This window comes from Cryptotermes secundus, unplaced genomic scaffold (genome assembly GCF_002891405.2).
Source record: "Cryptotermes secundus unplaced genomic scaffold, Csec_1.0 scaffold358, whole genome shotgun sequence".
NCBI classification, from domain to species: Eukaryota; Metazoa; Arthropoda; class Insecta; order Blattodea; family Kalotermitidae; genus Cryptotermes; species Cryptotermes secundus.
Window position 1 is genome coordinate 1886832 of NW_019721523.1, and position 18272 is coordinate 1905103.

Consider the following 18272-nt stretch of genomic DNA (forward strand, 5'->3'; position numbering starts at 1 on the left):
ACTAACAGTCGCGGGAGACCCCCAGCTAACACCACCTAGCAGCACAACTCGTAACTACAAAGCATGCGCGCGCAACAGGTCGGTTCCGGTTATTTTTGGGTCCCCCCTCGTACATGTTTTGACTGTAAACAGTTGTCATCATGTGATGTACATAAAACAGATTTGTTGAAATGAGAAATGTTTAAAAATATAGTTAAAATAGTATTGAATTGGCTTAGGTCTGACATAATTTTACAAATGTGTGTTTCTCTTTTTGTTCAGATCAATTTGAAAGAGGTTTTAAACCCCATAAAGCAGGATGTAAAGAAAGGGAAGTTAAGATTTGTGGCCAACTGCTTTCCTCACCATGGTTATATTTGGAATTATGGCGCCATTCCCCAGGTAAAAGCTGATCTATATTTTATGTATTTTGTGTATTTACTGTTCTCTGTTCAGGGGTTTGAGGGACCGAATAAACACTGCACTGACCTCAACAGTTCCTCTTACATCATATTATTAATAAGCAGCAATTGTACCAGGGATATTTTTTCTTAGCCTGTTACTCATTTGTTAATCATTTTTAATTATTGAATTTTTAAAGCAATTTTGTTAACAGACATGGGAGAATCCAGAAGTTTTAGATGAATCAACAGGTTGCAAAGGTGACAATGATCCAATTGATATTTTGGAAATTGGTTACCGAGTGGCAAAGAGGGGAGAAGTGCTTCAGGTTAAAGTACTGGGATCTGTAGCCCTTATTGATGAAGGTAAATTGAAATGAATTTCACTTAGGTACTTTGTAGTGTATTAATTTATTTAGGTGTGATGAGGGTCTAGAAGTTCTATCACAAAACGCTGACTAATCTGTACCAAAATTAGATAAAGTTCTGAGCATAGTATATATATAAAGAAATATGACAGTTATGTTGGTTTTTAAAATACTTGTTTATTCTTGTACTACCCCTTTGAAATGTGTTTGCATTTTTCTGACCTGTCATCATACACAGTGGTCCTGAAACTTTACATATATTCCAGATTATTATATTGATATTAAATCAAGTAAACACAAACTTACACCCTGAAGATTTTATTCTGGTGCATTCACTTTTATTTTAGGTGAAACCGATTGGAAGATAATTGCCATTGATGTGAATGATCCCATAGCAGATGAGTTAAAAGGTATTCTTTCCATATTTCAATGTATAAAATAAGTTAATGATTTTTCTCTTTTTTATTGAATGTTATAGAAATAAATGTAAGAGGTATAAGTAGGCTTTGATTAATATATTTTGTAGTCAAATATGAAAGTCTGTCATATATCTGTAAGATTTTTTATCAAAAAAATAGCTGTCCTGTTAATGGTAATTTCTTTACTTTAGTATACGTATTTTATTAATGAAAACTGCAGTATTAATAAAGAATAGGAACACCAGTATTTATTTTCAGTTCGTTTAATACAAGTTTGAGGTTCCTTTCATTTATTTGTGTCATAAAGGAAATAAATATGCAAGTTTAAGAAAAATCTAGATTAACATAATATGTTTTGTAATGTGTAAAAAAAACTTTGTATTCATTTTGGCGTTTGCATGTCGTTAATGGTCTGACGGAATAAGTGAGCACAGGTTGTATATTTTAAATAATATTAGTTCTAATCACTTTGCTTGACAGATATTGCAGACGTGGAAAAGCATTTCCCCGGACTTCTAAAGGCCACAATTGAGTGGTTCAAAATCTATAAAATTCCAGATGGGAAGCCAGAGAATCAATTTGCATTTAATGGTGAGGCAAAGAACAGGGAGTTTGCTCATCATGTCATTGAAGATGTGCATAAGTACTGGGCTGGCCTTATTAAAAAAGAAACTGAAGCTGGTGGCATTTCATGGTAAATCTACATTTTTTTCTTAAATATTTATTTCTAATTACATCACTATAGCTGCAGTAATATGAAGATGATAAGATTATACGGGTAATAGTGTGGAAGAGTTTTCTGTGCCCAAAAGATAAGTGAGTAGAAGGGTGAAATATTGCCCAAATGTAGACAGGGGACTGTGAAATTTAACAAGAGGGAGATGTCCTTGTGAAATTATAAGTCCACATTTTTCACCTTTCTCGGTGATCCTCTGATGTTGGTAGAGGCAGTGTCTCAAATTCTAGTTCATTCAGTATGGACACAACTGAGTGTCTGAGAAGATTTCATTGCATTCAGTTACTGTTGAAACTTCAAATCTTCTGTAAATGAAGTCCTGGCCTTTGCAATTGCATTGTCAAGCTTTAAAATAGTACTAGGTGTTAATCTCTTGCAAATGCATTCTTTGCTTCTATATTGGCTTTGTGTAACTTTCTATACCATTTGATGTAGTGCTGTTTGCAGAAGGCAAAACTCTGCTGTCTGTATTTCAGAGGTAAAGTAAATTACCATCATGCCTGGAAAATAAAGGTTAATCGTTAATTGTTAAGATTGTGGTCTTATGTTACCATGTGGTTTTGTATATAATTGTCAACATTTAGAAGGCATGTGCTGTGTTCCATCTTCAGGATAGGAGAGTGTATATTTTGTATGTCAGTTTGGGAGGTAACGCTCAGATACAAATTGAGCTCAGAGTGTACAGTCAGTGCTTAAACGAATGGTTGGAGCTTTGATGGTGAGGAATATGCTGTGTAAAATAAGGGAGACAGAATTTCCTTGAATTGCAGAAGAGGTATGCTTATTATGATAACCATATCAGTGTATATGCCTAGCTCATGAACCGTGGTGGATAACTTTTTCTCTCCCCTTTCCTCCCCTACTTCCAGATATTTATTAAGACATGACTGGTTTAATTATTTGTTTGTACAAATTGTTAAAGATGTGTTTTTACAGTGCAAACGTAACAAATGCTGAGAGTCCTTTCAAGATTGAACAGAAGGATGCAGAGGATGTAATTGCAAAGAGTCCACAGCTTGGATCACCCGAGCCTATTGAGTCTGTTGGTATGTATAAGGGAGTGCTAGGATATTGTGTAACATGCAAGTAGATGACATGGTGTTGTTAGCACAGTGATACGTAGGAGGCTAGATTACTTGGGAATGAGTGTAGGACAGGAGATGCAAAGAATCCATGCTGAATTTTGGTAAGGAAACCCTTGGGACATGGCCACATGGAAGACCAAAAAAGGAGATGAGATGAGATGATAGAATGAATCTTCGGAAGATATGGTCTGAAGATGGGAGGTAGATGGATGTAACTCAGGATCATGTCCAGTCTTTGGCATGGGCTGTGTGAAACTATCATATTCAGCTGTCTTGTTGTCATATTTAATATGAAGGTATGCATAACTTTGTTTTATGTGATGTTCTGAAATTGAAGGGACAGAGGGTTCATACCTACAGACTGTGTACTGCCAGAATTTAATTTGTACAGTTGAGGAAGAAACAAAAAGAAAGAAGTATACAAGTTAACAATTATTTTAATTTAGATGATCATATACTGAAAATGTCTGCATTGAGTTAGGAGAATGGTTATCAGAGACATTAAGAGAAGCAGAGCACTGACTTCCAGAATCTCTCTATAATGTACTTTGCACCAAAATTTATGATTATTATTTAATGATGGGATGGGAGGATAATATTAAAATAGATCTTAAATAAATAGGGTGTGAGGGTGTGGACTAGATTCATCTAGAATAGGGATAGGCCTTTGTGTTCATGGCAACAAACCTTTGGTTTCCATAAAAGGTAGGGAAGTTTAATCCAGATGAGATACTATGGGCTATGGAAGGACTTCTTCATGAAACCATTCCTCATGACAAATTGATGCTTTCTGTATTTTGAGAAATATGAATGACTAATCAGTGAAGGCTGGAAGGAATGGCCAGATTGATAGGAATGCCAACCTTGGATGCAGATTAATTGGCTTTGTTGAAATGTGTTACATATTCTCATATTTTAAGTGTTTCTCATCATATGGTGGATAAAGTTTGTTGGTTTTGTTTGAGTTGAATATCCAAGCAAGATTAAGTAGTATCTGTGTTGTTTTTTTCCTTTTCAGTTGATAAATGGCATTTCATTTCTGTAGAAAGAATGAAGTTCAAATTGTGAAAATGAATTTTGAAGAAGTGGTGCATACAAGATCAATTTTTGTTGTGGTCTTCGTTTTCTTGGGATAATAACTGGTGTAATACTTTAATAAATAATAAATTTATTGTATTTTATAAGTTCATTGACTCTCTCTCATAGTTTAATATGTTCTGAAATTGTAGAGATATAAAGACTTATACCTGAAACATTTTGCAATAGCTTGAAGCATTTTCAAGACATTGGAAAATAAATTAATCAGTTTCTAGAATTATAAGAAAAATTAAGCAAATTCCATTTTGTTCTTGCCGTTTTAAATTTGGATTTTAACAGAATATATTTTTTTTTTTTTAAATTCACTTAGTTGGGGTGGAGTCCAGCTGGGTCCACTCGGCAAGGTGGCCACTGATTGCCCCTATCGTGCCTGCCCTGGGTGATTATGATGATGGAGAATTTGGAGGAATGAAGATTGGCAGGGGAAACCGAAGTACTCGGAGAAAATCCGCCCCAGTGCCACTTTGTCCACCACAAATCCCGCTTGAGATATGGCGCGGCCTCCTCTCTTTAACAGAATTGTAATTAAGTAATTCTACAAATTAACTACAAAAGACCAATATTTCAAATTTATATATTTATTGAAAGTGATAAGATGGTGCAAGAAAACAAAATGTAACTTGAGCAACACATTGTAATTTTTGTATCTATATGCAGTACTGCATACATACATCTTTAATTAGCTGTTGCCATGTGCATACCAGCATATCTTGGGTAAATGACTGCAGCTCATATGTATTATTCGGTTTTGCTTTTATAGTGAAATCACATATGAGGTTATAATTTATCCTTTATATAGTGCCCACTGCCTATTCCAAAAAGTGTCTAATGGACTAAGGTCAGGTGAATGGAAAGGCCATAAATTGGTCCTCCTCAGCTCATCCATTTATTTGGAAAGTGAGCATTCAGCCTTTGTCACATAGCATTACTGAGATGCGGGTATACTCTCTTGGCAGATTATGTTAGCAGGTCCTTGGAGATATGGAGAAGCACTGTTTTCTAACATGTCCAAATAAACATTGCTGTCCTCCATTAGGGCCAGCAATTCATTCTTCTCCGCCTTCATCTCTTTCAGCATCTCGTCTGTTTTTTCTTGGCCAGCGCTGATTTTCTTCAGCAAGAGTTCCATCATCTGCTGTGAATCCATCTTGCTGCAGGAAAGTACTTGACGCACAATAATTAGTGTGTGGCGCGTGTAGGTTTGTAAAACTTCTGACACCAATGTAGCGTGTTTGTGTGTCACGCTACAAATAAGTTCACGCCGTCATCTGATATATAGCGAATTTATTTCTTTCGCTCATTTACACACACTCTACAATCATCTGCGCCTGCAGTGTTACAATCCTGCTCACAATATTCCGGCGAGACACTGGACTTCTTAGACGGATATTCCGAAGTTTCTTCTCCGAAGGCTGTTCCGCGACTTTATTCTCTGAAGGGTGATCCGAGACTCCTGTTTCTAGCTGAAGCTGGGCTATCTATAACCTTGCCCGCTGTTAGGCAACGAACCCTCCGTTATAACCATGGAGACTCCTGTTAGAATTACGATGGAGCAATTGTTGTCTCCTCTGTAACGGTCTATTGTAGCGTTTCCATAGAAGTTACTCCTCTGGTTTGCCGACACGTTACAGTATATTTTCTGTGAAGAATAACGGACCTCTTGCTCCTATGCTTGTCAGTATTTGTTACACTTTTCAGAAATGTCTGATAAATGATTGCGTTATCAAAGTATTGTCACGTGTCTTGAGTTTGAATCTTGTTGGTCACGTGTGTAAGTCCAATCCCACTTCTGAAACACCAGTTTGTCACGTGTTGGGTGTATAACGCGACAAATAACTTCACGCCTTATTGGATATAGCGAATTTTATTTCACATTCGCTCTTACAATCACACAGCTTACTGATCCACAATTACTGCTATCTGCAGTATTACAGTTACTAGACTTCAAATGCTGGACTACAACTGAAAGGTTAACTGCCTGGCTAACTCGTAACTAACTCGTAACCTCGAGAACTTGAGGACTGGAACTCTTGAATAGTCTTCGCTGCTCCTTATTTAGCCCTGTTCCGGACAACACAGAAAACAGCCACGTAATAGGCACCACTGTTGTCTGGCGCCATGTTGCTAGCAACGCTGTCGGGAGTTGTTTTCACTACGTAGTAACTGCGGTGTCCCATGTTATGTCACCACTGTTTACTCGCTTTGCTTAGCAACCAGCGTGCTGGGACTTGGCTCACTTCGGCTCCACTCGGCACATCACCGCTGGCGGGGTGGGAGGGGCGTTATCCATAGCGCAACATGTCACAGTATAATAGAATCCTGAATTAAAGTTTCTTGGTCTAAAATTTTGTCCTGCAGTTTTGCATTCACTTTTTGTGATCCAGCCAAAGCCCAGTGTAAGTAATGTATATTTCTCCCAGATTTAGTGTTTCTGATATTATGTTTTACCCCATTTAGTAAATGAACATCCAGTCCCTCATGAAATCTGTTCCTTAGTTTATTTACCCTGAATGGAAGACGGGTTTTTCACATATTTTCAGTGTCAAATTGAAGGGTTATCTTGAATTCAAGTGTGTACAATAATATTGACATTTTTAAGTGTTTTAAGCTTTTCCTGGGTTGATATTTCTAAGATACAATAATTGCTCAAATGAAACCATATTGTGCCATCAGCCTAGCAAATGGGAGAGAGAAGGACAAATAAAGCAGTTTTGCTTGTATGAGTGCATAACATGATTATATTCCGTGCAAGTAATACTCATAGTATGGTCAAAAGATTAACAGAAATTAATTCAGTCGCAGTTATGTCTGCAAAATCTGTAATAAGTGCAGAAGACTATTGAAATAACTTCACATTGCTAAACTAATATGGCAGAGCAAACTGAGTTCTCCATCTCTGTCCATGAAAGAAATACAAAATGCAGGAGAATGTGTGATTGTACTCTGTACTCTTTAATCTTGGAATGAGAAACTCTGTTTTGAAAACAAAACAGAAACAAATTTCTCAGCTTGGTGAACATACTTGAAACTGAGACTTGAAGCATGTATGGAGAAAATATGTTAGTAATACATCACACTTCATCCTTCAGGGTTATTGATGTGATGTCACTATTGTAAATATGCTTGTTCCCATTGAAAGATTGATATTATTAAATGAGGCTGTAACATATTACATAAGAACAAACTCCATGATTTATACAGGTCACTTAATATTATTATTCTGGTTAAATCAAGATAGCTACAAATATATGGGGAAACAAGAAATGTACATGGGATTTTGTTAGAGAAGTGACTGTTTGGAAAACTGACACATGGGGGAATAATGGCAGTGAATCCTATGAGTTTCACTATGTGAAGATTCATTTCACTTTGAAATTTATGCCCTTTATTATGAACAGATTCTTTGCTTATGAACATTTCCACTTTTGATGGTTGCCACTTTCCAGTGTTGTTTCCACTTTCTCGGGGGGAAGTTTAAGGCACAGGCGAAGTAGATGCACTATGATTATATGTTTGGTGCCTCATATCCTCTTAGTCTTTCATTAACGCTCCTGTTAGTTGTAATTATAATAATGCATTTGCATGCGAACAGGGTGCTTGTATTTTATTACTTCAAGTAAACACTCTGCTTTTATTTTTCAGTGGACAAGTGGCATTACATTCATCTGAAATAATTACTCAGTACAACTGCATCTGTGTCTCACTTTTTGAGACTGCAGTATGGACCATTTAACACATACCAGTTCCACCAATTGGAACATATTCAATCATCCGTGGTAATTGTGATTAATTTGAAAATACACTTGTGTTATGTGGGTAAATAAATGAAGTGAAATTTATTGTTATGAGATGTGAATTTATCTTGATTTTACATAATTGTAAATTAGCATAATCATGTTTATTTTCTGAATAAATTTTTTTTTCTTTCTTTTTACTGAGACTTAGTCCACTTTGCACTTTCATTGACCCTTGTCCCTCTTTGCACCCTGTAGAGGGCAGATTAAAGGAGCTGGTGGTAATTTGGTAGCACTACGGGTTTCTTCAGGGCTGGACGGCCAAAAGGTCAGAGTTCAGTTCTGGTAGGGGAAAATTTTTGCCTTCTCCATGTGAACCAGACCAGTTCTGGGTCCCACCAAGCCACTTATCCAGTGTGTACCGGGGGTAAAGTGGTTGGGGCGTGAAGCTGACGACTCCCTACTAGTGTTGCCGTTAAGAATAGGTGGATCTATACGTCCACCACCCCATACGTCTTCATGGCTTAGTGCTTGATTTGTTAAGCATAGGTTCAACTTCACTTTTCCGGTATAATCCTATGTCGTAATTTTATATTAACATGATTTTTTTTTTTTTTTTTTAATTTATGTCCTTATGTACCGGTGGCACATGAAGGCGTGGTATAGTATCCCCCCTCCATAAAAACCGAAGGCCGGTGTTACCAACAGTTGCAGTGATGGAAAGGTTAATGCACGTGTTCTGCGTCGGCGTGAGCCATTGATTTTCTTAACATTAGTTCCATTTCTCTCCGCCAGATAGTAGTTGGCCGCCACCTATTGAGGTTCAGATGAAACATCTCGGTTGTTCCGCGTCTGTCAGAGTGGAGTGAATTTTGTTTTGGTGGTGGGTTTGGTTCGAAAAGCCGCGGAATTCGTGTGCATACTGCATAAATCTCATAGAAGAGAAGCGTTGTACTTTGAAGGCAAGAATAATCATTAATCTTTCGCCGTTCTTGACAGTGGTTTACTGCCAATTCGCAAATGAAAATCCTTTGGATTATTGTGCTGTTCGGCTTCTTGGCCGCGGCAGTGGAAGCAAAGAGAAAGAGAAAATTCGAAGGTGATTTCGAATTTGCTGAAGAGGTAAGTGGTGACCTATATTATTGCAGTTATATTATTCATGTGTGTTTGCTTGAGTTTATTGTTGCTACAGGAACTTTTTTTGTCACGATTCTGAGTTTGATACTTGATTTCGTGCTATTCTGCCAAATTACATTACTGTCAATATGAAAATGAGTTCATTATCATTACATAGGCTATGGAATATCCCAGGATATTGACATATCCTGTTCTGTGGGCAAGATAAAATTGAAATGAATGGAGCATTGGACTGAAGTTTTAAATCGTTGAGGTTCAATTTCAGTTGACACAATCCACTTGATTTTATTACGCGATGTATTTTTGTTTTTCATAGTTGCAGCCAGTAGATTCCAGTTGTCTGATCAGGTGGTTGTAGTAGGGTGTTGAGGCCACTTTAACGGCTGATGGTTGTTGTAAGTTTCCCCTTTCAACGGTCCAATTATTTGTGAATGTAATGCGTGAGTGGTGAAAGATGTTGGGTCATGGCTGTAGTGTAATTAAGAGCATTGATGCTTTCAGGCAGACTAGTATAATTGGGCAGTCGAGTCCTCTATCAGATGTTTGTGCGTTGTTGTAGATGGACATGCACTGAGGTAGGGTAGGGCAAGCAGTTGTGACAGCTTGCCACAAGCCGTCTTTTCGTCACGGTTGCCATGCCGGCACTGAAACACGTTTAAGCCAGTGCTGAATGTAGCCGTTGATAGTAATAATATCCCTGCTTTGTTCTGTCAAACCAGCCACCCGTAATAAATTCAAGTCAGGAACGGTGGCGCATTCCCGTTATCTTTCTTCTAAATATCATGTGCAGTTGTTGACAAAGATTCCGACAAATAAATCCATCATAGACTTTAAAATATTTTATATTTCCCCACGTTATTGCTTTCATAATTTTCTGAAATATTTTAGAACCTCCTGTAAATTTTGTTGTTCCGATATTAAATGTTTGTTATTAAATAACCACATATACTCATATAACTTGTGAAAGCGATCGAAGAATATGATGCTCTGAGTTGAAAGAGATATTCGAATTATGTGGTCCAATTAATTAAGATCAGCGCTCATTAAACTGCTGATTCGTGCCTTGTTTTCTACTGAACATTAATCGTATACGGTACCAGAACTGTTAAAACTATATAAACTAATAACCACTGATAACAGAAATCAGAAGGTTCCATACTATTCAAAAACCTGTCATTGAAAACAATCCTGAGCCAGTTCCATGCATCTCCGATACTTAAATTTTGTCTAGGATTCATTTTAATGTTATCCTCCTATCTCCTCGGCCGGCCAAGTGAATTTCTTGAAGAGATCTCTAAGCAAAATTCTGTGTTCATTCATTGCGCCCGCCGTTCTAACTGCATGCAAAGCCCGCCCTAGCTTCTCATGAGCTCACCAGTAGAACAACAATAGATGGATTGTATAAATCACTAAGTTACTGTACGTACTATCCCAGACTGCACACCTAATCACGCCAGCTATTCTACTAAGCACTCTACTTTCACACACTTGTAATTCATGTTCTTGCCTCAGAGTAAGCATGGTCTGATGGAGTAATTCCTTTAGATGTTTAATATTTGTATCGCAGTGTAGGGAATACCTCATTTGTAGCTAGATTAAGACTGGTTTCGGGAGCATTGTTATTGATGGAAGTTTGAAAGAATGAAGCCAGCTTTCAATATGGGGAAGGAGGTTAGGCTGGAGATATGTGAAGTTGCCTCTGAGGTTAATTAATCACCACACCATAGCGCAGCCGGTATAGCAAATTGCTACGGGATGGAATGCTTAGGGGTCTGAGTTCGAGTCCCGCTAGAGGCAAGAATTTTCTTTTCTCCACATCATCCAAACCGGTTGTGGGGCCCAGCCAGCCTCCTGTCCAGTGAGTACCGGGGATAAAGCGGCCAGAATTGAAGCTGACCACTCATCTACAACTAGTGCCGAGGTCAAGAATATGTTGAAGAAAACATTCCCTCCCCCATATGTCTTCATGGCGTATTGCTTAATTAGTTAAGCACATGGACAACTTTACAGTACCGGCCGCTTTACTCCCAGTACTCATTGGATAGGAGGCTGGGTGGGCCTCACAACCGGTCTGGACGACGTGGAGAGGAGAAAATTCTTGATCCTACCGGGACTCGAACGCAGACCCCTGAGTCATCCAGCCCGTAGTCATTCGCTATACCGACTGTGCTATGGTGTGGTTATTAATTAATCTTAGAGGCAATTTTTATGGCATAAAACACATGAAAGAATGGAGCTATAACTCCGCGCTTTATTGAACTCAGCACCGGATGAGGATAAATGGTCAGCTTTTCGCTCCAGCCGCTTTACACCGGGGAAAGAACGTCAGGCACCTACTGGATATGAGGCTGACTGGGTCCCAGAGCCCGTCTGGAGGCTCCCTTCGGGAATCGAATCCCGTAGGTCCTATACAGGTCGAGCTATATTTTAGATAATGTTATCTTGACGACAAGCAGTGTAAATCCAACCTTTTGTGTTTGTTGATATTGACGGTTAGTTTAATGAGTATTGCCCTCTCAGGAGGCTGGCATCGATCAGTTGTTCCTGGGATAATCCGGAAGCTTGTAACATTATCCGCTAGCATGAATGCATGCTGAAGAAATATCCAAGAGGATTGCACACCCTTGCCATATCACATCCATTGCAGCGACAGGATACACTTCGAGAAAACACTACTCTGATCACGAATACGATTAAGTTGATAGTCTGATCATTCCAGTTGTGGCGTTAGAGGACATTCTCAACTCTTACTCCTTTTTTTCGAACCGATGGCGCTCCATCTACATTAGACATTTCCATATACACTTGAGGTTAATAATTTTTCAGAACTAATAAGGTATGACACCTGAGATAGTTTGTGCCCCTTCCTTTTATTTTTATGCCGTCCCCCAAGCTTGCAAGCCCCCGTCCGTAGGTTGAGTGAAAATGACTTTTGTAGGAACTCGTAAACGTGTTGGCTGGGACCTTTCGTCTGTGACGTGAATCAATAATAAACTGAGGAAAAGGTGATACACCAAAACAGGAAAACCATCTCTACTTTTCTTGCAGCTCCTTCTACTCCTTTTAAGTTTGTAGGTTTTGGTGTTTCTTTTTTCTTTGTATTCCATCGGCCACAAAGGCATCGATGAGGGCAGATAACCAGTTGAACATTGTGTAACCAGTTGTACAGGGTTAGGCTACACACTATGGATTTCCTATGCGAAAGATACCCCCAAATACGTGCATATCCAGTTAATATTGTAGCGTGTTTTGATGTGTCACGCTACAAATAAGTTCACGCCGTTCTCAAATTCCGTAGAACATTTATTGTCCTTCACGCTTACACAATCATTTACACCTGCAGTGTTACAATCACTGCTTACAATATTCCGGCGATGCTGGACTGGCTTCTCTGGCGGCTATTCCAAGACTGACTCCTTTGAAGGCTATTCCGAGACTTTCTTCTCCGAGGGCTGATCCGAGACTTTCTTCTCCGAAGGCTGATCCGAGACTGACTGTCGAATGCTTCCAGCCCCGCTATATAACCTTGGTCGCTGCTATGCAACGAACCCTTTGTTATAACCATGGAGACTCCTGTTAGAACTACAATAGAGCAATTGTTGTTTCCTATGCAACGGTCTATTCTAGCGTTTCCATAGAAGTGACTCTTCTGGATTCCAGACACGTTACAATATCTTTTTCAAGAAACCCCATCTTTTACGTATTATGTTAACTGAAGGATCATTCCTATGTCCACAAGAGACGTCACTGCAACCCATGCAGAGCCAGCTGAATCCAGCCTGCACTCTTACACCTTATTTGTATAAGATTTATTATAATATATAATATGTAGGAACTATGCTACCGTCAACACGATAAATATTTTATTTACTGCAGGATTTATTGTAGCCTAATATTAGCCTTCCGTGTGTACCTAAGTCCCCCAAGTAGTCCTTTCCGTCAGGTTTTCGTAAGATAATTCGTGTGCATCTCTCATAACTTGGCAGTAAAAGTGCAAGTGTTCACATTCTCTGTCACATGTCTGGCCACTCTTAGTGTGCAGCACAAAGGCAGCATCAAAGAAGTTATCACAACGTGTCTTGAATGAGAAGTCCAGAAAAATGCTAACAAATGAACGAAACGAGTACAACATTATTCCAAGCTAGAGCGTCGCTGTGAAAACACATCATCTCGAATTTCACGGAATATCACCAGGAACAGAATCCTGTTATTTCACTTCCTCCGAAGCGAAATGACTAGACGCCACAGTAGTCTGGATTCAGTTTTAAGGTAGTGCATGCAGGATTAAATGACGTTTTCTCAGAAGTATTTCGTTTTTCTTTGTCCCCGACCATTCAACACTTTCTCACATTCTGTCTTCAGTGGGTCTCAACCTCCCCACCTGATTGGCTGGACTTGAGATAACTTTGTCATGCTTAACACGCCTAGTAGAACCTGAGGATTCAAAGCCACTGTACCAATGTCTGACATTGGACAAGATCCTCAGCCAGCCCCACGAAACCTCGCAACGTATTTCCATAAGATCGTCGTAACTTTAGCCTCCCATCTTTTTCTGTCATCCAAGTGAACGTTGTCAAGGTTTCCCCACACATTGCAGCAACTACTACAACTGCTGCTACCTCTAGTGCTACTATCTAAGGTCGTTAATATAAAAGGAATGCGAAACCGACACCTGTCTACAACCATTACGGCGTCCATCTACGGGAAGTTGAGGACTGTAAAGGTAAAGGTAAAGTTGACCATATGCTTAATTAAGTACCGCGCCATGAAAACATATACTCGTTTTTAATCTCGATACCAGACCAAGGTGAGTGATCAGTTTCAGGCACCGGCCTGGAAAGTGGAATATGCATTATGAAAGTCTTATACGATTAGTATAATATTTCAGAAATTGGTTTCATAGCTTCAAAAACTGATAGATTGAATTAGGCGAAAATTACATTCGGTTCACGAAATGTTTTTCATCATCCACAGTGCGTGTACTGTACCGAAATTCAAGAAGAAAGGAAGGAATTTATTACAAAATTTTCTCGTCGTTCCATGTGGACTGTAGACCAACCAATCAATCCTCATGCGACCGTCTTGCTTGAGAAGCTTCACTAAGCTGGTCAGGAAATCACAACCCATTACGAAACCGATAAGTTCTTTACCGAGTTCAGAAGAGCCCGCAACTATGTCCTCCTAACCTGAACCACCAAGATCGTGTGCACATCCTGGCATCCCCCGCTCTCTAGGATCTACATGTATTTAGGAGAGTTCTTCCATCTACGTCTAGCTCTCCAAAGCCACCCTTTCCCATCAGTTTCGACTGACGTAGTGTATGTCTTCATGTAGGTTTATCCAATGCTTCCGGCCCATCTCATTCTACTTTATTTGAGTATTTGGGCATTTTGAAGTCTGTAATGGCTTCGGGCATTCCAATGACTTTCACTTGTTCCCAGTTCTGACCCTTATACTCCGAATTATAGTAGCCTAGTTCTCATATGGAGTCCAATAGCTTCTGAATGATCCTATAACACGATAAACTCATAAGGTTCTCAACTCATATTCCAGGAGCCAGAACCAAGATGTAAATTACGATCATTTAAATACTAAAATATGACGCTGAAACACACGCCATATAGATAAAGAATAGTCTTTTTTTATTTCTAGTGGGGTGGGACTAAATCCCTTGTACTGCGGCCACTTCTGGCCTATTGTACTAGCCCCAGATGATAGGTGAGGCTGATTATGGAGCAATTGGTGGAATGAAGATTGGCAGGGGAAACCGAAGTACTCGGAGAAAACCCGCCTTAGCGTCACTTTGTCCACCACAAATCCCACTTGACCAAACCCGGGATCGAACCCCGGCCGCCGCGGTGGGAAGCCAGCGACTAACCGCTTGAGCTATGGCGCGGCCAAGAATAGTCTAAGTGGGTGGGATTTTAAGTACGTTGCTAATGTATGTATGATATGGCAGGACGTTATGGCCCAACACAGAACTGTTAGTAAGAAAGAACTATGGAATGTGCAGAATTTTGTGCGTATGTAAAAATATCGTTAGGACAGCAGTGGTAATTAAATTCGGAAGGATTATCGGCTGTTTTGAAGCAAGTAGTATGAAAGTAAATTTATCTCGTCTATGAACTAAATAATGTTAGAATCTTTCGTGGTAAGGTTCGTGACAAAATTGTAAGAAAAATAATTATGGAAATTTGACCTTCATATTTTTCAGTTACCAGTTATAAAACTCAGTCTTCCATCTGCTTTCTGAAACATTAAAAATAATTTCGGCTCTGGCTCCTTTTCTTTTTCTGTGTATGAGTGTGAATCCTGGTTTCTTGCTTTGAGATGACATGCATTACAGGCTTTCAGAAACAAACTTCTCAGGACAATATTTGAATCCAAGAAGGATGAGTTTGGGTATATGGAGTGGAAATATGGGGTTGTGCTAGCAAAACCAATATTTCCATAATCCAAACACTCCACGAGGACCTGAAAGTGCCGCCAGTGAAGGAAGTTATAAAAGGGAAAAGCACAGGATACCTCAACAAAACAGAAGGACACGAGAACGTACTAATGCAACCGTTACTGGAACCGCAAAATGGATGAAGACTAAAAAGGAATTGGCCACCCGACCTGAGGGAGGGTTAACGAGGACTTATCTCTGGATAAGCCCTCTCCACGTCACGAAGAATACTACAGCAAATTAGCTTATAGAATCAAATGTAATTCTGATTGATAATTTATGTAAATAAAAAAAAAGAAGGATGAAAAAATGAGCACTCTAGACATTACATAATGAGATTTATACACGTGGCACAGTAACGGTGTTAAGGTACACGTGACCAGGTTGGACGAGAAGAGAACTGCATTAGAATATTGGCGGGAAAGCCTCTTGGAAAACGTCCACTTCGAAGACTCAGAATATGGAAAGGAAACATTTCAGGAAAGTAGGTTTTCAGTCTGGGGCGTAGATTGAAGTGGCCGAGGATCTGCTTCTGGTTCTACTACAGTTATGTTTGTCTGTTGGGGTTTCAGTGTAATTTACCCACGAAATACAGTATCTTGGGAATTTCAAAGCGGTAAATTCAGTTCATGATTTGCCCTTTAAAGTCCANTGCAACGGACGCGTAAAGCCTTTCCGGTGGGAAACGAAATATATTTTTATGTATTATTTGAAAGATATTCGGCTGTTGAAGGTTAGTGTAGCAGAAACTTCTGCTGCATTTGCATATGTTTAATTTAATGTGTCGTGCTGAATATTTACGTTGAACCTGCAATGAGATTTACACGAAGCTGAGCAAGTTTACGAAACCATTAACGATAATACGTTGCCTTACCGGGAATTTAACCCCGTTAAATCATTTTTAGTAAATAATGAGGGATAAAATAAATATTCACGTTAGTTCAGTACATTATTCATGAATGGAACTGTACTTTGTTTAGCAATTGTTTTCCTTTCTGTGAATGCGAATGGAAGAGTACGCATGAAGGATCTGAAAGAGAAATGAACATGTCCAGTTTTGATTTGTCTATTCAACGAGCCGAAACGCCGATAATAGTGACAGAATCAGTTTTGTTTATTTGTATATCACACTTAGTTGAGAGTATAATGACGCCTTTCAGATACTTTACTGGTGACTAAGTAAGATATTATACGACCATGTATTTGCCATGCCGTCATCCAAGCGTTTTGGATTGAGATCTGTAATTGTGTTTTCTGGAAGCCGCTTACAAATACAGTATTTGTAGGAATGTTGGGATTCACGTTATTAGCGGAAATGAGTCAGTAGATCTACATGAAAATTGTAATAAATACCTTAGTACAGAGAGTAACTGGCCATATAATTATACATCTGCAGAGCCATGATAAATGTAGTCTTAAAGAATCTGAATGCTCGGTTTCCATCCTGTGCTGTCAACGTTGACATCTCGTATCTTTAATCTTGTGGTACTGTCGCCATTTTGTCATCTTCCTCATTCTCCTACGTCATCGTCTTTGACGTTTCTTTCTGCTGTCTAATGCTCTTCGGTCCCTTCCATACAGCCTTATATACTCATACGTTTTCAAAATGAGATGTACGAAAATGGGACTCGACTCTGTCAGTCTCGTGACGTAAAAACTTAGTAGAATGAGTTAGCGTACAGACAGAAACTGGTGAAGAGACTGTGCGTTAAGTTGCTGGATAACATCTCAGTCAATAGTAATACTATGTAAGATTTGAGGCTTTCACGGCGGTGGCTATGAAGAAAGCAGTCTTCTAGGATTTGGCACCGTGTATATGTGGTGTTAACTATTTCTGAGGAACATATCGCCTCCATCTTCAGGGTAGAAGGAAAAATATAAGAAATCCATAAGCGAAGAGACCGTGAGAACCGGTAAAAGCAGACTGCTTTCTTCAATAGTAATACTGTCTGAGGGCCTAGACGTACCAGCCGAAGAATTTCGAAAAATACACGGAATATAAGAAACCGGAAATTCGTAATGTGGCGGAATCAGCAGATTCTTTTACTCTGTAATTTCTTTCGTTACTTTATCTCATCATTTGTTTCTATCTTTCCATCTTCGCCCCTTTTTTGTATTTATTTTACGCTTTCTTTCCTGTGATTTTCTCTCCTGTTTCTCTCTATATTACTTGTGTGTTAATTTCTCTCTCTCTTCCATAATCCTAGTCTTTGTGCTCTTTCCACGCACCTTCTGAGCTATATCCTCAAATGAATCGACATATGAAATCAGCTGTTATTTATGAACAAGAGAAATAAATAATTTTAGTCTCATAATTACGGGTTCTATACAGCTGTGTCTCGCGCTGAGAGAAATCATATATTTAATGTTCGAAAAAAAAAATGCTGAGAAAAATATTTTGTTCCAAGAGGGCGGAAGTAACAGGAGAATGGAGACAGTTTCGTAAGAAGAACTATATAATTTATATCCTCAGCCGAGTTTTTAGAGTGATGTAATCGAAGGTGTGATGGATGGGACATGTAGCACGCGCTAGGGACGTAACAAATGCACATAAAACTGTAATCAGCAAAGCTGCAAGGAAGAGATTACTTGGTGGACCAGAGGTAGGCGCGTCTGTATGACTGTGTATTGAATTCTGCTGTCCAGGATAGGACTCAGTGGCCCTTCTTGTGAACACGATAATAAGCCTACCGGTTGAATTAAAGATGGAAATTTCTAGACCAGATGAGTGACTATCAGGTTTTCAAGAAAGGCCTTGTAGCAGCACGTGGTTGGTTGGTAGGAAGTAGCTAGCAGCAACGGGTTGGAAAGTGGTTGTCCCGGGTTTGTTTTCCGTCACTGATGTAAAAATGTTACTTTTGTCCATA

General features: G+C 39.1%; 2 protein-coding genes across 3 annotated transcripts in view; both read left to right on the top strand.

The window, feature by feature from the left end:
* The window catches only part of LOC111875479 (inorganic pyrophosphatase), an 11425-nt gene extending 3411 nt beyond the window's left edge, over positions 1–8014 (top strand). The window contains exons 3-8 of one of the 2 annotated variants that reach the window (XM_023871766.2): positions 262–381; positions 596–746; positions 1096–1158; positions 1648–1861; positions 2840–2949; positions 7729–8014. In XM_023871766.2, coding sequence (XP_023727534.1) covers positions 262–381; positions 596–746; positions 1096–1158; positions 1648–1861; positions 2840–2949; positions 7729–7760 — 690 coding nt within the window. In that variant the 3' untranslated portion in view covers positions 7761–8014. Of the gene's footprint in view, positions 1–261; positions 382–595; positions 747–1095; positions 1159–1647; positions 1862–2839; positions 2950–4006; positions 4173–7728 lie in introns of those variants that run through there. The other variant, XM_023871765.2, reaches the window with a different exon arrangement.
* Positions 8015–8618: 604 nt separating this feature from the next.
* LOC111875488 (proteoglycan Cow) overlaps positions 8619–18272 on the top strand; it is a 273534-nt gene continuing 263880 nt past the window's right edge. Inside the window, exon 1 of the mRNA XM_023871785.1 lies at positions 8619–8942. Within this exon, the coding sequence (XP_023727553.1) occupies positions 8841–8942 (102 nt within the window). The 5' untranslated portion in view covers positions 8619–8840. The remainder of the gene's footprint in view (positions 8943–18272) is intronic.